At 33.8% G+C, this 21,414-nt stretch overlaps 1 protein-coding gene across 3 annotated transcripts in view; it reads left to right on the plus strand.

Annotated features, from left to right (window-relative positions):
- Positions 1-20,966, plus strand: part of LOC125658331 (glycerol-3-phosphate acyltransferase 4-like) — a 75,284-nt gene extending 54,318 nt beyond the window's left edge. For all 3 annotated transcript variants that reach the window (XM_048889562.2, XM_048889561.2, XM_048889563.2), the window contains exons 12-15: positions 3,510-3,595; positions 7,441-7,569; positions 10,012-10,091; positions 11,899-20,966. In XM_048889562.2, the coding sequence (XP_048745519.2) occupies positions 3,510-3,595; positions 7,441-7,569; positions 10,012-10,091; positions 11,899-11,986 (383 nt within the window). In that variant the 3' untranslated portion in view covers positions 11,987-20,966. The remainder of the gene's footprint in view (positions 1-3,509; positions 3,596-7,440; positions 7,570-10,011; positions 10,092-11,898) is intronic.
- The last annotated feature ends 448 nt before the right edge of the window (positions 20,967-21,414 follow it).

Raw genomic sequence — 21,414 nt, forward strand, 5'->3', positions numbered from 1 at the left:
CACTATCTTGAACATTGCTATCTTGAATACCATGGGTATATCGAAATAAGTTTAACATGCTAACTACATTTTCTTTATGTATTTCGACTTCAATATCTCAAACCCTTGATTTTTTCGAAGTTTTTTCTTAGCACCATCAAGTTCAAGATAACAAGGTTTGACTGTAGATATAAACATAAACTGTTGGTATCAGAGAATGTATAAAGAATTGGATTATATATTGCTGTCACCAAGTGCTGTTTAATGTTCAATATGCATGCTTAGGGCTGTTCCATTAAAACATATGAGGGACCCGGGGACGGCAATTAAAAAATAAATCTATGGGTGCTTATCATTGGTAGAAAATTGCATCTATGGTGGGTACCTACTGCCAGAAAACTGCATCTGTGGGTGGTTGTTTTGATAAAATCTTTATTTTTTTTTTTTACCGAAACTGAGAGGAATGCAACAAGAGAAGGAAAGGGTGGAAAGTAGAATGTGAAACAAACGCCGTTTTCTGTCTTCATTTTATCTCGGTCGATGAGGTTCCGCGATCTGGTTATCGTTTCCGGTTGGACTCTAAAATTATAGCAACCGGAAATTAGGATAATCTCCCTTGTCCAAAATGGAAAACGAAACGTGCTCGTGGTCCATTGAAACGGTTTTTGATTTTTTTCTAGCTGCAATAATGTAGCCCTATCCAATTTTTTTTATTCTGACGTTTTCGGGATGAGGCTACAATTCCATAGGATCTCCGTAATGGTGCAAAATAATTTTATGAATAACCGATAATAAACTCGTATGGATCTAGTCCCAAATGTTGTTTACACCAAAAGGAGTACCAACTTTGTGCTCGGGCATGTCTAATAAAGGTGTTTTTCATTAATTATAATGCACAGCATGCAAAATTCTTCGTCTGCTCTGCCATGCTTGTTATTGCGAAATCTCGTAGGTGGGTCTAATGAAAAAGCTAAACATTGACAATCGGCGCGAAAATGTAGGTACTTGAGCCACTTCGACAAAGAAAGGAAAATCATTCGGTTTTTAACTTGATATTAAATTCAAACCTTTTCAATACCGACGAAATAGCTTTCGCCTCCATACTTGTCCATTGATGTAAATACTAATTTATATGGCATATGCAAATGACTTGACAATCGGAAGTTGAAAGTATTTGATGGAGAGTGACCCAGATATATTGTCAAGCTCAGATCTTGCACCTATCAGTAATCTTATAGGAGTAAAAGAAGACAGAATAGTGAAGATGTCAAAGAAAAGGAACGAAATAAACTAGAGCAGAAGAAGTTGTTAGATAGTTTTAAAGACAGTCCAATATTGTTACTAACAATTGCTGAGTTAAAGGTATTGCACACACACTTTCAAAAGCCAACACACACTGGAAGAAAATCTAAGGCAAACTTTTTAGTTGCTGTGGACAAGGAAATCAAAAGTAGAAATATATCTGATATTCTTTATATGAGACACTGGAAAAACTTTTCCCTCAAATGTATAGGAAGTCAAAATCGTGACATTGAATTTCAGAGATTTGCAGCTAGTTTTACCTATTATTTTATAGACATGGTTTTGAATTCTAGGTATTTGTTACCGATGTATACACAAGTCAGTGACTTTTTTAAAGCAATATGCAATGGCCTTTCTTGAACAGTCATATTACAATTAAATTTGACAAATGCTTTATCCAATTTTTGAATAGCCATTTTTATAGAATTTGTCTTTGTCAAATTGGCAACTTATTCGGATTGGCACTATTATTTTCAATTTTGTGTCCACCCTGGATGATTTGGTATGTAAAAAAGTCGGTGATTGTTGTGTAGCATGCCAATTCAAATAATTGACTTAATGTTGCAGTATAAAGTGCCAAAGTTAGAGTTTGGACAATCTATATAGTTTTGGTTGTGCACTGTTTTTTGTATAAAGATTAGAACTGTATTTTGTGTTGAAGTTTAAAGAATATTTTTCCAATCATTAAAAGTTGTTCTACCTGTTCATATTAGTATTTGGCATCTTATGTTGAACTATGACTACAGAATTATAGATTTTAATGGGATTACCCAACACCATTACTAGCATAAATTTCGCTCATTTAATTTTCTTTAAATTTTGTTTTATACTCATCTACTTTGACCAATGAAGGAAAATTTATATTAATTTCAAGAAATTTCAACCACACATTTTCATTTGAATAATTTCAATAGATATATAGAAATTTCATCAAGCAAATTGTTGATCACTAAGATGCTCTAAATTTGATATCAAATCGAATTAAAAGGTTTAGCTGATTTTTACAGAGTTATTTCCTTTGGGTGTTGGGTACCACCTTAAATACACAAATTTGGAGAGGGATATAAAAGTCTTCAACTGTCAGAAATGGATCAAGTCCTTCAGCTTTTTATTATCGTTTTCCCAAAGAAGTTGTTATTCCATAGCATTTGGACACTCTAAAATCAACTTCATTCAGTGATGACTGTTTATCAAACTTGGTACATAGTTTTTAGAATGACATAGAACCCTATCATTTCTTTTTACAAAGGTTAAGATCACAGGATCCAGTTGTCATTCCATAACATCCTTGTGAAAAATGCAATGAGCCGTAGTGTAACAAATATTTAAGACATCAGTGTCGCAGACACATTTTCTTGTTTTTTAATACTCAAAATACTAGTCAATTTTAAAACTTTTAATAGTTGTTTTTGAACATTTACAATACTAGGCTTTTTATGAACAGGTAGACTTATAAAATTGATTTAGTTCATCGTGTTTAAGAAAGACAGTCTTGATAGATAAATTGTTGGTTCTATGATCAAGCTTCATTGATGGCCAGTTATTTGAATGGTGATGAGACCCAAGATACTCTTCTCTTTACTATCATGCTTGGGAACATCTGAAAATAGACCTCTATTCAGGGGTTATAAATAGTCATTCATACATGTTGAATTTAAAGAAAAAGTGTATTTCACTTCTATGGGTGGTGCCGCACTATCTAAAATTGCTTCTGTGAGTGGTCCCTCATTACATTTTTATGCTTCTATGGGTGGTTACCCAAATTTTAAAGTGCCTTCCCCGGGTACCTCATATGTTTTAATGGAACAGCCCTTATATAATCTGAGTGATGTGTAGTCTGTAATGATCATCTACAGCATGAGGCTGAAGTAATTTAATTTTGAAAATATAGACAATCCCTTCAAGTTGATAGCAAACACTTTCCCAATAAGTTTCATAAATCATGTACAGTGCTTTCCTAATGAGGCCAAAACAAAGTGTGTTTAAAGCATTTTATTTGAAATCTTAATTTTTTTATGCACTCTGAATACATGTCTATAATACATTACAATTTTGAAGATCAAAAGTAGTTAAAATGTAAATCAGAGAAACTCAAACGCAAAAAGAAAAAGAAATATATCTTTAGGATTGGCAGCAAAAATGTAGGTATGGTCAGGAAACTGGAACCACACATACATTTTATTTCGGCCAGAGTACACTGATGAGGTTGCTGTAAATTGACATTTCAGGCACCTGTATAAATAATACGTCAGTAATGATGTTTAAGAAGGGCAGTTTTGAAGTCAGTGATGATATCTATCCAGTGGCGATTAAGGTGAGTACTGTACAGGACCCCTGTGTGTTTCTGGCATGTCTTTCCGGTCTGTTAAATCTGAAGGTGGACAGATGGACATACTTCTATAGCCCTAAGCTAATTTTGAGTAAAATAGATCAGTTGTTTTTAATTGTGTCTTGAATGTTTCAGGACGTACTTGGAATTTTCAAATAAAAATTTCATTTCCAAATAGCTACAGAATACAGTACAAAATGCCTTTATTTTATTATTTTGTATTCACCAAATTTACTTAATTAAGTTACGGTCTTTCTTTAATATACATATCAAGGTTACTCAGACATAGGAAGAGCCTATGACCCTACCTTATATCAGGAATTTTGTATATTTCATTTTGTTCTTTTTACGAGTACATGTATTGACAGAATTTTATGATGTACAGTCAAACTTGTCTTAGCGGACATTTGAAATCAGCAGCCATTACCGAACAACGGCCACTCTCAATTCCCCACGATGATTTTTCCTATATATTTGTGCTGGAATAAACGGCCACCTGTGTAACGCGGCCAGCTGCCACTCAAATCCTCATCCAACACGTTAATTACATTGTAATAGGCAGCCATTTTGTCCAACGACGCGGTTTTATCACGTGATATTTTACATGAGTTAATCAGCTGTGACAATAGCTGATTGTTTTTAAAACACACATTCGCTTGGGTAATTAAATACTGATCAGTTTACATGAAGCTATTAAGCAGATTTGTGTTCAAATTAAATATTTTGTACTCTGTTATCGTTGTTTGTCATTTTTAACACATTGTTGAAATGACTTCGCCGAATGTAAATCAGAAAGTTTTAACTTTGTCTGAAAAAATCAAAGTGATTGATCTGGATAAAAAAAGGTATATCTTTATGCAAGATTGCAGTAGAATTAAATGTTGACAAGACTTGGATAAACAACGTTTTAAAAAGAAAAGCTGAATATCTAGAGGATTTTGAAAATAATTTGGATCCAGAAAGAAAACAGCGATGACACATTACCGAGAATGAATGTACATATGTATGATTAGTATTTTTATGAAATTCACCTTATTTTACTCTGTGAAGTGTAATAAAGTATATAACTTAATCATATATTGATTGACTGGCTGTTTATAGGACAAACTGGAATAAGAGGCCACCTGTCACAAGTGGCCACTTTCATAACTTCCCTAAGGTGGCCTCTTAAAACAAGTTTGACTGTACTTGTTCATCGGACAAGTGGACTTTTAACTGTACTTGTCCAAACCCAAATTTTAGATTACCTGAATCATTTTTTAAGGAAAAATACTATATTGTCATAATGGCTGACTTTCTTTTGAAAATAGAATGAAAATATCATTAATACATGTATTCCTTTAAAGTTTTATTGCCTAGCTGCGTAACTCAGTAGGTTTACGTGTTGACTGCTTTTCTGTAGTTCATGCGTTTCAGTCTAGAAGGGGTTTTAATTTTTTTTTCAGATTACTTTTTACTAAAACTGCATTTTTAAAAATTATATGAGGTAAATTTGAAACTTTATTTTCATTGTTCATATTCTCCACTTTACATCCATATCATACTTTTCTCTGGTGTATTATTCCTCCTTAAAGAAAGCATATGCTATGTATGGAAACATATTTTATTTGAATAAATCTGTTTACTCATTTTAATTTGTCTATTACATATTTCATTTGTTTTCATGATTATGTCTCCCCTCTGCTTGGGGGGGGGGGGGGGGGGGGGCATACTGTTTTTGTTCTTTCTCAGTCTATCTGTCTGTCACAAAATCTTGTGAATGCTTCTCCTCCTGTGTGGCTTATGGGTTACACTTGAAACTTTGTACAATGCATCATTGCCATTTGTAGATGTGCATAACCTTGGGATATGAGGATCCAATTACTGTATAGCAGGTTAATATCACGGTTGGAAAAAATCACGATGATTTTCATTTAGCAACAAATTGCGGTCGGTTTAATTCGTGGAAAAACAAATCTTAATATCATGAACCTGATTTCTTATCAATATGAAAGATTAATTCATTGAATGTTAAATTCGCGGAAATTTTGTTTTGGCGAATATAGCGAAAATTAACTCTGCGAGTTAATTTCCTGCTATACAGTATTGTTCTAAAGGTTATAGTGGATCTAAGAGGGGTGGTGGATGTAAAATAGCTTGTGAACACTATGGCTTGTCAGATAGACTTTAAACTTTGTACAATGCTTCATTGCCATTTGCAGATGTGCTTATTGTTGACACAGGAGGATCCAGTTGTTCTCTAAAGTTATAGAGGATCTAAGATGGGTGGAGGATGTAAAATACCTTGTGAACACTTTTCCTATATGGCTTGTCGGATAGCCTCGAAATTTTGTACAAGACTTCATTATCTTTTGTAGAAGGCTATATCTCTATTTTCCTGTACTGGTACTTCAGCATAACAGTTATTATTTTTGTATTTTTAACTTATGCAACAATGATATTTGTCACATCAATGTTGAATCTTTTCTCCATTTCTTTCCCCAATGCACAAAGTACAGTTCATAATGTCTTTGTTCCTGCTCATCATTTCTAGGGGAAAGGTGGGGGTGTAATTTGAAGGACTTTCAGTTTGTTTTCTCTCTTAACTCTTTCATTATTTTTTTTTTTTTTTTAATTGACAGTAATGAATATGACACATTTTTGTATTGTAGTAAATTATGCAACCTAGGGCTTTATTTTATAGAGTAATTCTTCATAAAAAATATTCTGAAGTGAAATATTCTTCTTAGTAACAGAAATGTAACAGGACACTACAGAACCCTCTTTAGAACGTCACGCAATGACTCAATCTAATTAAAATCAGACTTCTTAGATCCACGCCGTATACTCTGCATCAGTAGATCTGACATAGTCTGATTGGGGGTCATATTCATGTGAACGTTATGTTAACCAATCAGCGCGTCGCCTATGAAATCACTGGTGTTCACAATTCAAGGAAAATGGATGCGATTGTTTGGTTTGAAAGAAAACACATTGCAGCTAGATGTGACGTCACAATGCACTGTTTACGTCGACTGGCGTTATATTCCTCGCGTTAATTAAGTAAACCATCTTGAAAACTATTCAAATCGTACCCATCCCTATTCATACATAAATCACAATTCACAATTAATTTAATTTAGGTGTAATTTAAATCGTACGTCTTGTTGTTTGTATAAACAGAATAGATTAGGCATTATTGCGATAGTTTAAAATTCCTTATGTGAGAATATACAATTTTATAATGTGGAATAAATTTTGTGGGAGAGAGATTACGGCAACTTGTTTACGAATTGCCGGGAACTGCCTAAATAGCCATTATTGTCTGTATTGCGCAATCTGACTGGCTGATAGTTCTTATGAATATTCCAAGTCAAAGATCATGCGAACGTGACCTTCTATGGGGTTATGTCAGATCCTATTGTAGCGATTGTGAGCGTATTTTAGGATCTGATTTTAATTAGATTGGCAATGGCTTGAACTAACCCGAGTAAAAGCAATGAAAATTAAACACCAACAAAAATTTTATGATTTGGCAGTACATGTACTTTAACTGTACCGGGAGTATAGGGAGATGTGTTGGATTATCCATAAATTTATTGTTTCCAAAACAAACAAACACACACACAAAAATCATAACAAATGTGAAAAAAAGTCATTTTCATGACATCACATTTACCCTAAGTAATGATGTAACAGTTTTTTCCCATTGTACTAATGCAACTGTATCCATCTGTCATTATTGTATCATTTGTTAAAATTTTAAATCATTTGAATCTCCAGAATGTCAGCTGTTATTCTGTGGGAGGAAAAAATAGACAAACTTGTATCTATTTTGACTGTATTTTCAGTATGATAAAAGATTTGGAGATACTTTTTGGAACAGCAGTAAAATGGGAATGGTTCAGCATATCTTTGACCTGCTAACAAGCTGGGCATTAGTAGCAGAAGTGTGGTACCTGCCTTCCATGCATAGAAATGTGAGTACTTATCTCCAGGGCTAAAAGCTTGGTTTAGTTTTTCCGATCAAAAATTGTATTACTTTTCTTTTCCAGTATCATTTAACAAAAATTTAACTTAAAGCATTTTGGGGCCAAATGGATTTTAGTTTGTACATATGAAGGTGGTATCCTCTTCCTGGGTTAGAGAATAAGAAAGTGAATATGGGGTGGAGTCACCTTAAGATATCTTCTTAACCACTGAGTAAGAAATTATGAAGCTAGTCTGATAGCTTTCTTACCTAGCATAACAATCTTTTCTTCACCACTGAGTAAGAAAATTATAAAGCTAGTCTGATAACTTTCTTACCTAGCACAAAGGTCTTTTCTACCAGTAAGAAAATTTTGAAGCTAGTCCGATAGCTTTCTTACCTAGCACAAAGGTCTTTTCTACCACTGAGTAAAAAATTTATAAAGCTAGTCTGATAGCTTTCGTATTTAGCACTAAGGTCTTTTCTACCATTGAGTAAGAAAATTGTGAAGCTAGTCTAATAACTTTCTTACCTAGCATAAAGATATTTTCTTAACCACTGAGTAGGAAAATTATAAAGCTAGTCTGATAGCTTTCTTACCTAGCACAGATATCTTTTCCTAACCACTGAGAAAGAAAATCATGAAGCTAGTCTGATAGCTTTCTTACCTAGCACAAGTTAAAGGTCAAATGAAAGTCCCCCCAAGCCTGTGTGGTGCCATAAGAAGGATGCAAAGATTTTAACAGGAAGTATGAAGTAAAAATCTTCCGCTTTACATTTATGATTGCTAAAATTATATTCAATGACGATTCATTTTTAGCTCACCTGAGCTGAAAGCTCAAGTGAGCTTTTCTGATCACCCGTATTCCGGCGTCCGTCCGTCCGTCCGTCTGTCCGTCTGTAAACTTTTCACATTGTCAACTTCTTCTCAACAACCACTGGGCCAATTTCAACCAAAGTTGGCACAAAACATCCTTAGGTAAAGGGAATTCTAAATTGTTAAAATAAAGGGCCAGGCCACCTTCCAAGGGGAGATAATCAAGAAAAGGTAAAAATAGGGTAGGGTCATTAAAAAATCTTCTTCTCAAGAACCACTGGGCCAGAAAAGCTGAGGTTTGTATGAAAGCTTCCTGATATAGTACAGATTCTAAATTGTTAAAATCATGGCCCCTGGGGGTCGGATGGGGCCACAATAGGGGGTCAAAGTTTTACATACAAATATATAGGAAAAATCTTTAAAAATCTTCTTCCCAGGAACCACTGAGCCAGAAAAGCTGAAATTTATATGAAAGCTTCCTGATATAGTACAGATTCTAAATTGTTAAAATCCTGGCCCCCGGGGGTCGGATGGGGCCACAATAGGGGGTCAAAGTTTTTTGGGGGGTTTTTTGGGTTTTTTTTCCCGTTTTTGTTGTTGTTGTTGATATAGTGCAGATTCAAGTTTGTTAAAATCATGGACCCCGGGGATTGGATGGGGCCTCAAGGGGGGCATCAAAGTTTTACATACAAATTTATAGGAAAAATCTTTTAAAATCTTCTTCTCAAGAACCACTGAGCCAGAAAAGCTGAGGTTTATATGAAAGCTTCCTGATATAGTGCAGATTATAAATTGTTAAGATCATGGCCCCCGGGGGTCGGATGGGGCCACAATAGGGGGTCAAAGTTTTACATACAAATATATAGGAAAAATCTTTAAAAATCTTCTTCCCAGAACCACTAAGCCAGAAAAGCTGAGATTTATATGAAAGCTTTCTGATATAGTGCAAATTCAGGTTTGTTCAAATCATGCCCCCCCCCCCCCCCCCCCCCCCCTGGGGTAGGATGGGGCCACAATAGGGGATCAAAGTTTTACATACAAATATATAGGGAAAATCTTTAAAAATCTTCTTCTCAAGAACCATTGGGCCAAAGAAGTTCACATTTACATGAAAGCTTTCTGACATAGTGTAGATTCAAGTTTGCAAAAACCATGGCCTCCAGGGGAAGGTTTGGGGCCATAATAGGGACTACGGTTTTACATGCAAATAGATATGGAAAATCTTCTGATATGGACCAAGGTGACTCAGGTGAGCGATGTGGCCCATGGGCCTCTTGTTTGCCAAAGTAGTACGTCATTTTAAGAGGAATGTTAAGATTTACCTGGAAATACATAGAAAAATTATTTATAAACCTTCATAAAAATAATGAGGTTGTATACAGCTGTACAATTTGGCAACATGATCCTGTGATACATTGTATACAATTACTCCACAGACGATCATGTAGCAACACAATTTTAGAATCAAAAGCTCTGTAAGTGCAAACTGACAACACCAGAGTCTGATGGCCTTGTTTTTTTTTTGCTCAGGAATCATAAAAAGTAAAGCACTGTCACTACAGTTGACGGATATAAGTAATTTAATAGTTTTTTATCAATTTTGTGTTGCTTGTAAAATACATTTATATGTTGCAGGAAAATGAGAGTGCAGTTGATTTTGCTAACAGAGTGAAGAAAGAAATTGCAAGACAAGGTGGTCTGGTAGATTTATCATGGTAAGTGTTATATTATGATAACCCAATATAATATACAGTTGAACTTCGGTATTTCAAACATGATGGATATGTTGAAGTGATTCGGAAGTCCCAATCACCTATTCTCTAAATATTTTACCTTGATATCTCAAATCCTCGGATATCTCGGAAGTTTTTTCTCTGTCCCATTGAGTTCTAGATGACAAGGTTTGACTGTGTATGCAAAGAAAGTTTAAGGGGGTGGTGGTGGTGGGGGGGGGGGGTGTATATCTCATTACGTTTTCACATTTTTCACGTCTTCCCCAGAGCCACTGGCCCAATTTCATTTTTAGACCCTAAAGCATACTACTATACCAAATGAAACATTCTGTTTCGTTTTCTACTACAATAATTGCAGCTGAAAATAGAAGTACACTTGCTGCTATAAAAACTTGCACAATCCAATGTTTGAAACAAAATAAGTCATCAATAAAAATAATCACAAGTCTCAATAAATTATCACCGATTCCGTCCCCTTCTACTAGGCCTACAAGATTGTAATTGTATGTACCATATATTCATATTGTAAGAACTACAATTAAACTTGGGTATCTCGAAATTAAGTGGACCATGATTAAACTTCTAGAAATCCAGGGGTTCGATATAACGAGGGTCAAACTTAGAATTTAATCAACTTTATCATGAATGTGTTGGTTTAGTACTGTCATCTAGCTCTATGTTTCTGTTCGTCATTTATTCCGTGCAATATGTTCAGTGATACGATATGTAAAAGCTTTCCAATGTTTATTTTATTCTTTAAGAATGTCATCAGATTAAACCATTACTTGTACTTGTTTATTTCACTCGCACAGCTGTAATCATTTCTCACATCACATGACAGCTATAATCATTTCTCACATTACATGACAGATTTAATCATATCTCACATCACATGACAGCTATAATCATTTCTCACTCACATGACAGCTTTAATCATTTCTCACATCACATGACAGCTTTAATCATTGACAGCTATATTCATTTCTCACATCACATGACAGATATAATCATTTCTCACATCACATGACAGCTTAGATCATTGACAAATTTAATAATTTCTCACATCACATGACAGCTTTAAACATTTCTTACATCACATGACAGCTTTAATTATTTCTCACATCACATGACAGCTTTAATCATTTTTCGCATCAGTGACGCATATCCTTTTCAGTTATTTCAACATAGCTTGAAATATTACATGATATGTAAAACGCATCTATGTAAGAATGACGAAAAGCATAATACACACGATAGATTTTATTTGCAATGCACATGTTTAATATGCAGTAAATATATACAAGATAAAATCTGTTTAAAATAACATACAAAAAAGGAGTTACATGCACTATAATTTAAGCACCGGTTTAAGTCAAAATACAAACATGCACTGATTTGCATCACATTAGAATTGCAGGCGATCACTTTGGAGCATTATAGCACTGTGATGCACATTTAGTCCTTCACAAAAAAAAATGTGGTGCAGGTCTGTTGCCCTTATTTCTCCTGCTGCAACACGGCGTTCAATGGTCTGCAATTTCCTAACTACCCCTTTATCGACTACTGGGTCCTTTATTGAATTGCTTATCTGTCATGATGGTGTGTACAGACAATTGAACAATCTCCACAGTCTTATATAGGAAAAATAATTTTGTTTGCAATATCGATTTATGTTTCACTTTTGATATTTACAGTTTTCACATGGATATGAATAATCTGAGCAAGCTTATCGATATACCATGTGTGTATAATCTTTCTGATTTTTTTAATGTTTTTTGTTTATTAACAGGGATGGTCAGCTAAAACGAATGAAAGTCAAAGAGTCGTGGAAAACGAAAACTCAGGATGACTTTAGCAAAATTCTAAAAGTCGACTGATTGTGTTCACTGCTGGGGGCAGGCACTAGTTATTTAGGCATTAGTTGTTAAACTGTTGTAAAAAGGTATTTGGTGCATATTATTACATATAGACTTATTTGTACATAGTCTTGTTTATTTTGTTGAGTGTTGTTTTATAATTTGATTTGTTACACAGTCTGTTAGATCTTTAGTATTATTATACTTTCATGTAAAATACTCGAACCTGATTGGTCGAGAAGCGTTTGAAAAAACATATTGTTACCCTCTGAGAACAGAAAACACGTGACCCAGGGTGATAGTATCTAGCAACGGGTAACAGTACTTGACAACGGGTGATATTATAAAAAATTATCACATGCGTCAAATTTATGCGTGTACGGTTCGCCGTAGATTGCTAGACGACGTCGTTTGAGCGTTTGTAATAAACGCGAGTACCCGCATCGAAATACGAAATATCGCATGACAGTGATTGATCAAATGTCAACAGACGTAAGTTTTTCTGCTTTCCAGTTTACATAATATTCAGTATAATAAAACAAATATTGCATGTAGTTGAGGGTAACATTGAAATTTTCACCCCTCGAGAAATCATTGTCAACCTCGGCTACGCCTCGGTTGACAATGGTTTTCTCGGAGTGAAAATTTTCAATGTTACCCTCAGCTACATGCAATATTTATATAATAGCAGAGAATGTAATTATGTCATAAATACTTCAAGTTATTAAGCTGTTTGTATATTTAGTAATAGCAGATATAAATGTAATTATGTCATAAATACTTCAAGTCATTACGCTGTTTGTAGTAATTTTTTCCCTTTGTACTTACTGTTTTTTATTATTATTATTATTGTTTTTTGTCTTTAGGACAGAGAGATTGTTATATAGACTTTTGTGAATAATCTCTGTAGAATGGTGATTTCAGTATAACTGACGAGGCCTCTTAACCTGGACATGATCATGCAGTGTGTAACAAAAAATAGTAAAATTTCTCCATGTAAAAATATGTCCTCAATACTGGCTGAACATTATGAATAATACATCTCAAGAGGCACTTGATCCATTCATCCAAATAGGATGTCTCACTAGTTCAATGCCCCATCAAGCCACTATGTCAGGAAATGTTATTATTGTTCAATATTCATCAGATGTCGTCTTCATTGTCATATGTATGGTACTTTCAGAAAGAGAAAGTAAGTCTGAAAGGTTAAAGTCCAATTAATAGCAGTTATCTTAGCCTCTTAAAGGCATTCACTGTGATCTTAGGTGCAAATAGGATTCAAATCTGTAATCTTCTAGGCTCAACATTTTTTCAGCAAATTGACAAATGTGCCAACATTTACAAACTGTCATATTTAGCCATTTTTCCAAATGCATTTGACCACTACTTGTTTTTATAAGTGCTTATTTTGATGTTAAATATATTTCAATGTTTACGATTGTCCGAGTCATATGTTTGTACATATTTATAAACTCTAACACTGTATTTGCCCAATGAGAGATCCTGTACTTTTAACACAGAAATAAGAAGTTTAGGGGGGGGGGGGGATTCTTAATTCTGTGATATTTATGCAGGGGCATAGTATATACTCAAATGGAAAACATGCATTGTTTTACTACAGTTTTTTTTTGTTGAACATTCAAGGCTAATTCATCTTGTAATCATTTAGTGGGAAAGAGTGTAAAGTTCCGTTATATCTTGTACATGTGTATACTTTACATGCATGTAGTCTCTTTATAGCCATATTCACAGAAAGGTTGGAAAACTTATTCTTTACATTTACACTGTACAAATTCAGTCACTGAGTTCAGGTAAAAAATTAAGTCCTCTCTGCGTCATTCTGTGCTATAACGCCACAAATATAATGCCACAGTTATATAACACCACAAATATAACGCCACAAATATACATGTATTCCTTTTGTAGTTTGTGTAAAGTGGTCAAATTTGTGTTAAGAGGTTGTGGTATCTTATTACAAGATCTATCCACATCGGATTAATAGCACTATGAAAGGTACCTCGTACTCTCCCCAAAAAAATACTGCTCAGAGTGATTTAATTTTATTGTGACCAATCTATTTTGTAGTACCATTTAGCAGGTCGGAATTTTGGTGATTTGCTGGTTCTATGCTAATAATTTTAACAGAATAAATTTTGGCAGACAAGGAAGAGTTATCTCTCATGCAATAACTGAAGTCATAATGGGGTGAAATCTTGGCGGAAAGTAACCACTAAAATAAACCAAATTTATCACCCTGCAGAAAAAACATGTGGCATATGCTATATTTTTACGTGTAGCATACAAGGTAATTGTGGCAAGTATTTGCTTTCTTTGATGAATCATTACAAACAGTAAAAAAAAAATTTTCCTTGAGAACAACAATAGTACCACATTACTTTCATATCTGAACTTCCAATAACTTTTTAGGATCATTGTATATGTTTGAAAAATCATATTTCACAATTTAACACCGAGTTCAATTTTCATAGTGCTATTGCAAAATGTACAGTTTGTTTTTTATGATTGGTTATACTGTGTGATGGACATTCCAGAATTCATCGTTATTGATTTTATCATCTTCATTGATTTGGTCCAGTATGTTAGCGTATTTGTTTGATGAATAACGAATTTAAGGTAAGGTTTGCAACATTTTGACATGTAGCGAACAAAGTCATGTTGCATATCAGTATGTTCAGTAGGAATTTATCTTTTAAAAATTGGCTTTTTAAAAAAATTGCCTGTGTCGGTTTTTGACCAGATGGGCTTATTTTTGTGATGTTTTACATTTTCAGGATTATATAATTGTACAAAAGGGAATACTAGTAGTATAAAAACTACTCAAGGCAACTTTATAGGGTAAAAAGCTGGTGAAATTTTTAAAAAGGGTGTTATCTATAAGATTATACTAAATGGTAGAAATTTTTTTATTTTAAAACACAAAAATAGCATTTTTTATATCTTGAATAAAATTTAAATTGGTTGCCATGGCAACAAAAATGCATATTGAGCAGCTTTACAAGGTCTACGTCAGAGAAATTTCACTTTAAACATAATATTTGGACCATAAACATTTAAGAAAACATAGAATTACTACCCACCGGGCTTTGTTTCCATGGTAACAGATTGAAAAGAATAATTTCATATATGCAATTTGTCACTTTGTTTTATAATTGTACAACATTTGAAGAGTGCATTGAGCATTTTCATGAATAAGATACAATTCCAGCCCAAAAATGATATTTATATTTAATTGTCGAGTATTGTAGTATCACATTTGAGGTTTTTTTCTGAACACAATACAATATTTTCAGTATCCCGTGACAGGTTTTCCACGATCCTTCTTCGTCATAGATTCATTGTTACATTAGCCCGAACCTGTCTTATATATACTACATCTCTGAAATAAATTTCCTCTTCTTGTTCCATTGCTTGATGTTTGTTTACATAGTTGGACATACAACTGTAATAACCTTCGCAACAATATAAAGCCCAGTCAGTGGTGGATCTAGAGGGGTGGGGAGGGTAACATAAAGTTAGTAAAAATGGCACTAATAAATCTGTTTGATATGGACGTTATACAGATGTTCCTCAGTCAAAATTAAGACTATGTTAAGATATACTAGAGAAGACCCTTTTTTATTCTTACATGATCATATCAGTCGCGTTTTCTACATTTCAAAGTTCATGCAATAAATCGTTCCATCAGCGAAAGTAGATGTCATAGCATTGAAATAAAATGTGGATGTCATAGCATTGAAATAAAAAGTGCATGTAATTAGAGAGCATTGTCGGGTTTATTTTTTAAAAAAATGCTTGGGAATAAAAATTCCTAGCATCGTTAATGTCGAACCTTGTCTTTGAGGATACTATTCACAAACAATGATTGATTATGACAGCATAAAAATAAATCCTACTTTCCCTAGAAAGATTCGCAGAGATTACATGGTCACAACATAATATTAATGGAAATTAACCGTAGCTCATACTACATATATGGATATATAAAAAATTGTAGACTTTTATCAATGAAAATGATCATTTGAGAAACATTATTATTTTTTTGTCATAGAGATTTACACATACCCCGCTTGACACTTGATAGCGGTAGTAGATAACAAGTAAATTATATGTCATTTTCCCTCGATGCATCTATGATGTGACATATTTTTTCATTATGACGTCATAAAGCGCGAAGTGCATTGAGGTATATCAAGAGTTATCTCCCTGTTGTTGCAAACCTTACCTTAAATGACATGAATTGGTGCTTACAGATGTTGATAATCTATGTGATCATGTGAATTCAATTTCATATTTCAAATGTATACACACACGTCGTCGTCCTAAATCTTTTAAGTACAAGCTATGTGTAAACTATGTAAAAGATGCTTATTTATTCTTGATTTAATTATACATTCAAACTTTGTTCTCTCAAACTCAATGGGACCGAGAAAAACTTCCCAAGATATCAGAGAATTCAAGATATAGAGGGTAAAATACTTGTAGAATAAGTGTTTGGGACATCCGAATCACTTTGACATATCCATGGTATTCAAGATATCGGTGTTGGAGATACCGAAGTTCACCAGGTCCTATATATCCAAAACAGGCAAATTAACTACATAAATTGATGTTAACCGATAGGTGATTGGACAATGGGATTCATTGTAGTATTGTATTCTTTATTTTGCGTATACATGTATATACTTCCATGTAAATTACTTTAGTCATCTAAATGTTTCTGTAATTTGTAGAAGTTGTGCTGTGTATTTATGATTCACATGTGGATTATTGTATTCATTCATTACATGAAGAGCCTGTAAAACTTTGTTATGAATTTTTGTTTCTGGAAATTTACTAAAATCCATTAACATCTTTGTAATGGTTTCATTTCTGTAAATGTTTCCCTTCCTAGGTTGTATATTACACACTGGTGGATGTAGTTAGTTCACCAGTTAAAGAATTTTTATGCCCTCGAGATCGAAGATCATGGGGCATATTGTTTTTGTCCTGTCTGTCATTCTGTCTGAAACTTTAACATTGCTAATAACTTTTGAACAACAAGTGCTAAAGCTTTGATATTTCACATGAATATTCCTTGTGACAAGACCTTTCCATGGGTACCAACATTTTTTACCCCGTGACATTAACCTTGGAGTTTGACCTACTTTTTAAAAAAAAATTAACCTTGCTAATAACTTTTGAACAGTAAGTGCTAGAGCTTTGGTATTTCACATGAGTATTCCTTGTGACAAGACCTTTCCATGAGTACTAAACCTTTTCACCTACTTTTTAAAAATTTGACATTGGTCATAATTTCTAAATGGTAAATATTAGAGCTTTCATATTACACATGATCATTTCTTGTGATAAGATCTTTCTACTGGTACCAAGGTATTTGTCCTTGTGATGTTGGCCGTCTTTGGAATTGACCATTATCAGGGGCATTTGTGTTTCACAAACACATCTTGTTTTTTTTTTTAAACATGTACAGCTGATTTATTGACAATTTATAACTTTTTTTGTTTGCAACTGCACACATACAAAAAACACAACACACACACAAACCAACAACACCCATATGCCCCAAAATGTCAGATCTGTTAAAGAAGTACAAGGTCAAGATACAACAGGGAAATTATACTGAAACACTAAAATGACCAAGAACACAGTAAAAATTGGTCAGGACAATTCATAGAAGTTAATTAGTTACATGTGGGATAAAAATAATACAATGTGGAAAAAATAAGGCCACTTTCTGGACTTTTTGGGTTTTTTTTGTTTTGTTTTGTTTTTGGATTGTAGTTATAAATGCTTTAAATTCATCTGGTCAGTTGGATATACTGTGAATAGTAGGCCAAAAATTTGACCATTTTCATTGGTCATTTTTGTGCTTAATATATATTTATATGCGTGTATAATGTACATTGATTTCATGCCTCAATATAATGGGTAATATGAATTCTGTTTTCTTTTGTCTTTCATGAGAAATCAACAGATAAGGATTCTAGATAAGCACTTGAATATACATATATAAGGTATGACATATGGCTTAAAATGTAAGAGTTCCCAGATCCTATTTGCTTACAACTTTCATTTTTCAGAGGGAATAATGTATACTCTTTAGGTGAGAAACAATACCCATTTAAAAATAAAACGATCAAGTCAGTTTTGGGCAAAAAAATTGTGATTGTTTATATGAAAAGGCTTGTTGGTATACAATTGCACTGGTGCAGGTATCTAAAATTTGGGTGTTGCTAATAATAAAATATACTTTATTAGTCCCCTACCGACAAAGTCTAAGGGGACTTTATGTCTACGCTCTGTCTGTCTCTGCAAATCAGTTTTCTGGACCTTTTTTTTTATGTGCTTGCAGATATTCATTTGATATTTGGTACATTGCTTTGCCATAACAAGTTACCGATCAAGTTCGAATTTTGTCTCTGTCCATGATCGAGTTTTCATTAAGTTATGGCCCTTGGACTTGGAAAAATCGCACAAATTATCAGTTTTCCGGACTTTTTTTTTGTGTTTGCAGATATTCATTTGATATTTGGTACATTGCTTTGCCATAACAAGTTACAGATCGATTTTGAAGTTTTCCTTGTCTAGTCTTTGTACCTGAATAATAGTCGATTTCCAAACACTCCCAATCTTCCCTTTTACCATAACCTTATTCTCATAATGAAGTTCGAAAATTGTTGCAGTCCAATAATTTTTGCCTCCGGTAGGGGACTATGTATTGCTATGTAATATTCTCAGAATGCTTGTTTTAATTAAAATCAAAATTGTAGGAATTTGTTTACTAGCAATATAACAAATTTTATCTAAAATTCTGCACCATTAAATGAATAAGCTATAAAGTGAATGTTTGTATACAAGTTTACAAAGCGTTTTACAGGAGTCTTGGAATTTCGGCAAGGACAGAGGTGTTAGCGAGCAGTGACGAATATGGATAGAAAATGGAAAGAACACGTGTTTACAGACAACAACCCACCCCCGCTCATTGTCTCTCTTTCTCTCGCGGCAAAACATCTATAAAGTACTATATGTACACACAATACAGGAGAAAGATGAAACAGCTGCTTCATCTTTCTCCTCCTGTGTTGTGTGTACAGATAGCTTCATCACGTGATGTTCTCGCTGAATACTGCGACTACGGCGCCCTTCATAATGATCTCATCCCGAGACCGAATAGTCGTTGAACTAAGGGACAGAAAACTGTCAAGAAATTACAATGTGATCCCAAACTTAGTCTAAAGTCAGACAAAATGATACTCGCAAACAGCTTCTTTCATTACCAGCATGGACGTGCTATAAGATTCCAAAGGGGGAAAAAAACGGTACTCAAAGACAACCAGCCCGGACGAGTGATACAAGCTTTACGAACATTAACACCTTCAAATGATAAAGACAACTAGAGCAAAGCTCGTTGCAAAGCAACGAGAGGTCTTCCGTCGGAGCTGTGTGACATAAAAACCTTGAACTTGACCATATGTCCTTGGGTCAGGTCCTAATGCAGCCTCAATTAACATGAAAATCTGTTGTAAGTATGAAATCTAAATGTTTCTTCATTACAGCATATGGTCAGGACAGGGTTTGTATTTTCAAAAAAGTGAACTTGACAATATGAGCATGGGTCAAGGCCAGGACACTTTCTTTGATCATATGGAAACCTTTCTTTCAGTATTAATTAAAATTTGCCATTAGTTAGATCTATTAAGACTCTAATCAATTTTTAACTTTTAGACCTTTAGAAATGGTGCAAATGACCTTACATCAAGATTATTTATGTTATTGTCATTAATAATCTTTATGTGAAGATTGAGCTAATTAAAAACATAATTTTCTGTAAATCGTTGTGTTTGCAAATTACATTAAAACGGTAATGTTTTTGTGTGTACATGTATTGCCGCTGATCGCTGGTACACATGCGATGGCTCCGAACTCGGGCAATCGAGCCATGGGTTACGTAATTGTAAACAAGAACAAACCCCGGTGTGTATGTAAAATGCTTGCAGTTAATGACTGAATGAAATGAGACTGATTCGATGTGGATTTCTGATGATTTTCTATACATGTTTAGAGTTGGTATAATCATGATAAGAACCCGTGATTTAAAAAATAAAGTTTATAAATTATTTGTTATGCTTACAAAAAGGATCCATTTTTTTCACTTTGTAGAGAATGCAGAAAGCTTGTGTATCAACTGGCTAAAGTATAGTTAAATCACAGATTGCTTGTGCACATGTGATGAATCTCCAAAATTAAACACAATAAGACGCTTGAGATGTATATATATATTTGGGGCGCTCTTGCCTTTTTCATTTCACTTATAAAAACCGCATCTACTTGCACGCATGATTGTATTTAGATGAAATGAAATGAACCGACAAATAAATCCTTCTGTATGCAGACAATTATAAGTTAATAAAACTTAAAACTACTTCATTTTATTTAGTACGATTTTTTCTGACAATTAGAAACGTCACATACCCTTACCGTAAACTTATTGTGAGGAAAATGACAACCCGATAAATAATCAGGAAAATTGTGTAGGTTTTTTTAAATGTATGTATAACTTGACACAAATATTATGAGGTCCATTGATCACTAACTCGAAATGTTTGCGGTAGCATCTTTACAATTACTTTATAATTGAAATAAAACATAATATAATTGTTAATTAAGTATGATATAATGTAAAAGGATTCAAAATGATTTCAAACATAATTTTCCAGTAATTGATGTGTTTATTTATGCGATGGGCGAAAGCCGAGTTAGCTTCGATGTTTTTGTTTTGATTATGCAAGCTTATCACTCTGGCCACCTGCGAGCGAGGCGAGAGTTGGGTTACATAACTGTATAAACAACGCTGACCGTGAAGAATGTAAACAGCTTGCAGTTATTGACCATGATTTATTTTACGTTTGAACGTTTTATTTTTATGTATATTACTTATTTTAATTCTAATATGAAACAAATAAAAGATAATTTATCTCTCTCCTTTTGTTGTTGTTGAAGGTTTGTTTATGTTAAAACGAAAGAAAAAGAGAAATGTATCACTAAATAATTTGTATTTGAACCACAGAGCATGTTAAAAACCTTATTTAAAATGAATATTAGTATCTATTGTAGTCAGGTATGTTATTTTTAGCAAGTTTATTTCAGTTATACGCATGAAGAGTTCTCGCTCACTTGCCAAATGAAAATGGCTACTTGTTTACGGGTATAGCTTTTTACTCTAATATAACACAAGATTCGAACAAAATAACAATTTCATGAGATAAATAAGATGTTAAAGAACAACTTTTCCATCGGAAGCCATATCGAATTCTTTGCCGTTTTTGAGCTATAAAGCGAAAACTTTTAGGGGCCGTAGATCCCTAATTTAAGGGGCCAGCCCCTTTTTACTGGTGTCAAATAAAAGCTCTTGAAATTGTACACAACTT

The sequence above is a fragment of the Ostrea edulis genome, chromosome 9 (assembly GCF_947568905.1).
Source record: "Ostrea edulis chromosome 9, xbOstEdul1.1, whole genome shotgun sequence".
NCBI lineage: Eukaryota > Metazoa > Mollusca > Bivalvia > Ostreida > Ostreidae > Ostrea > Ostrea edulis.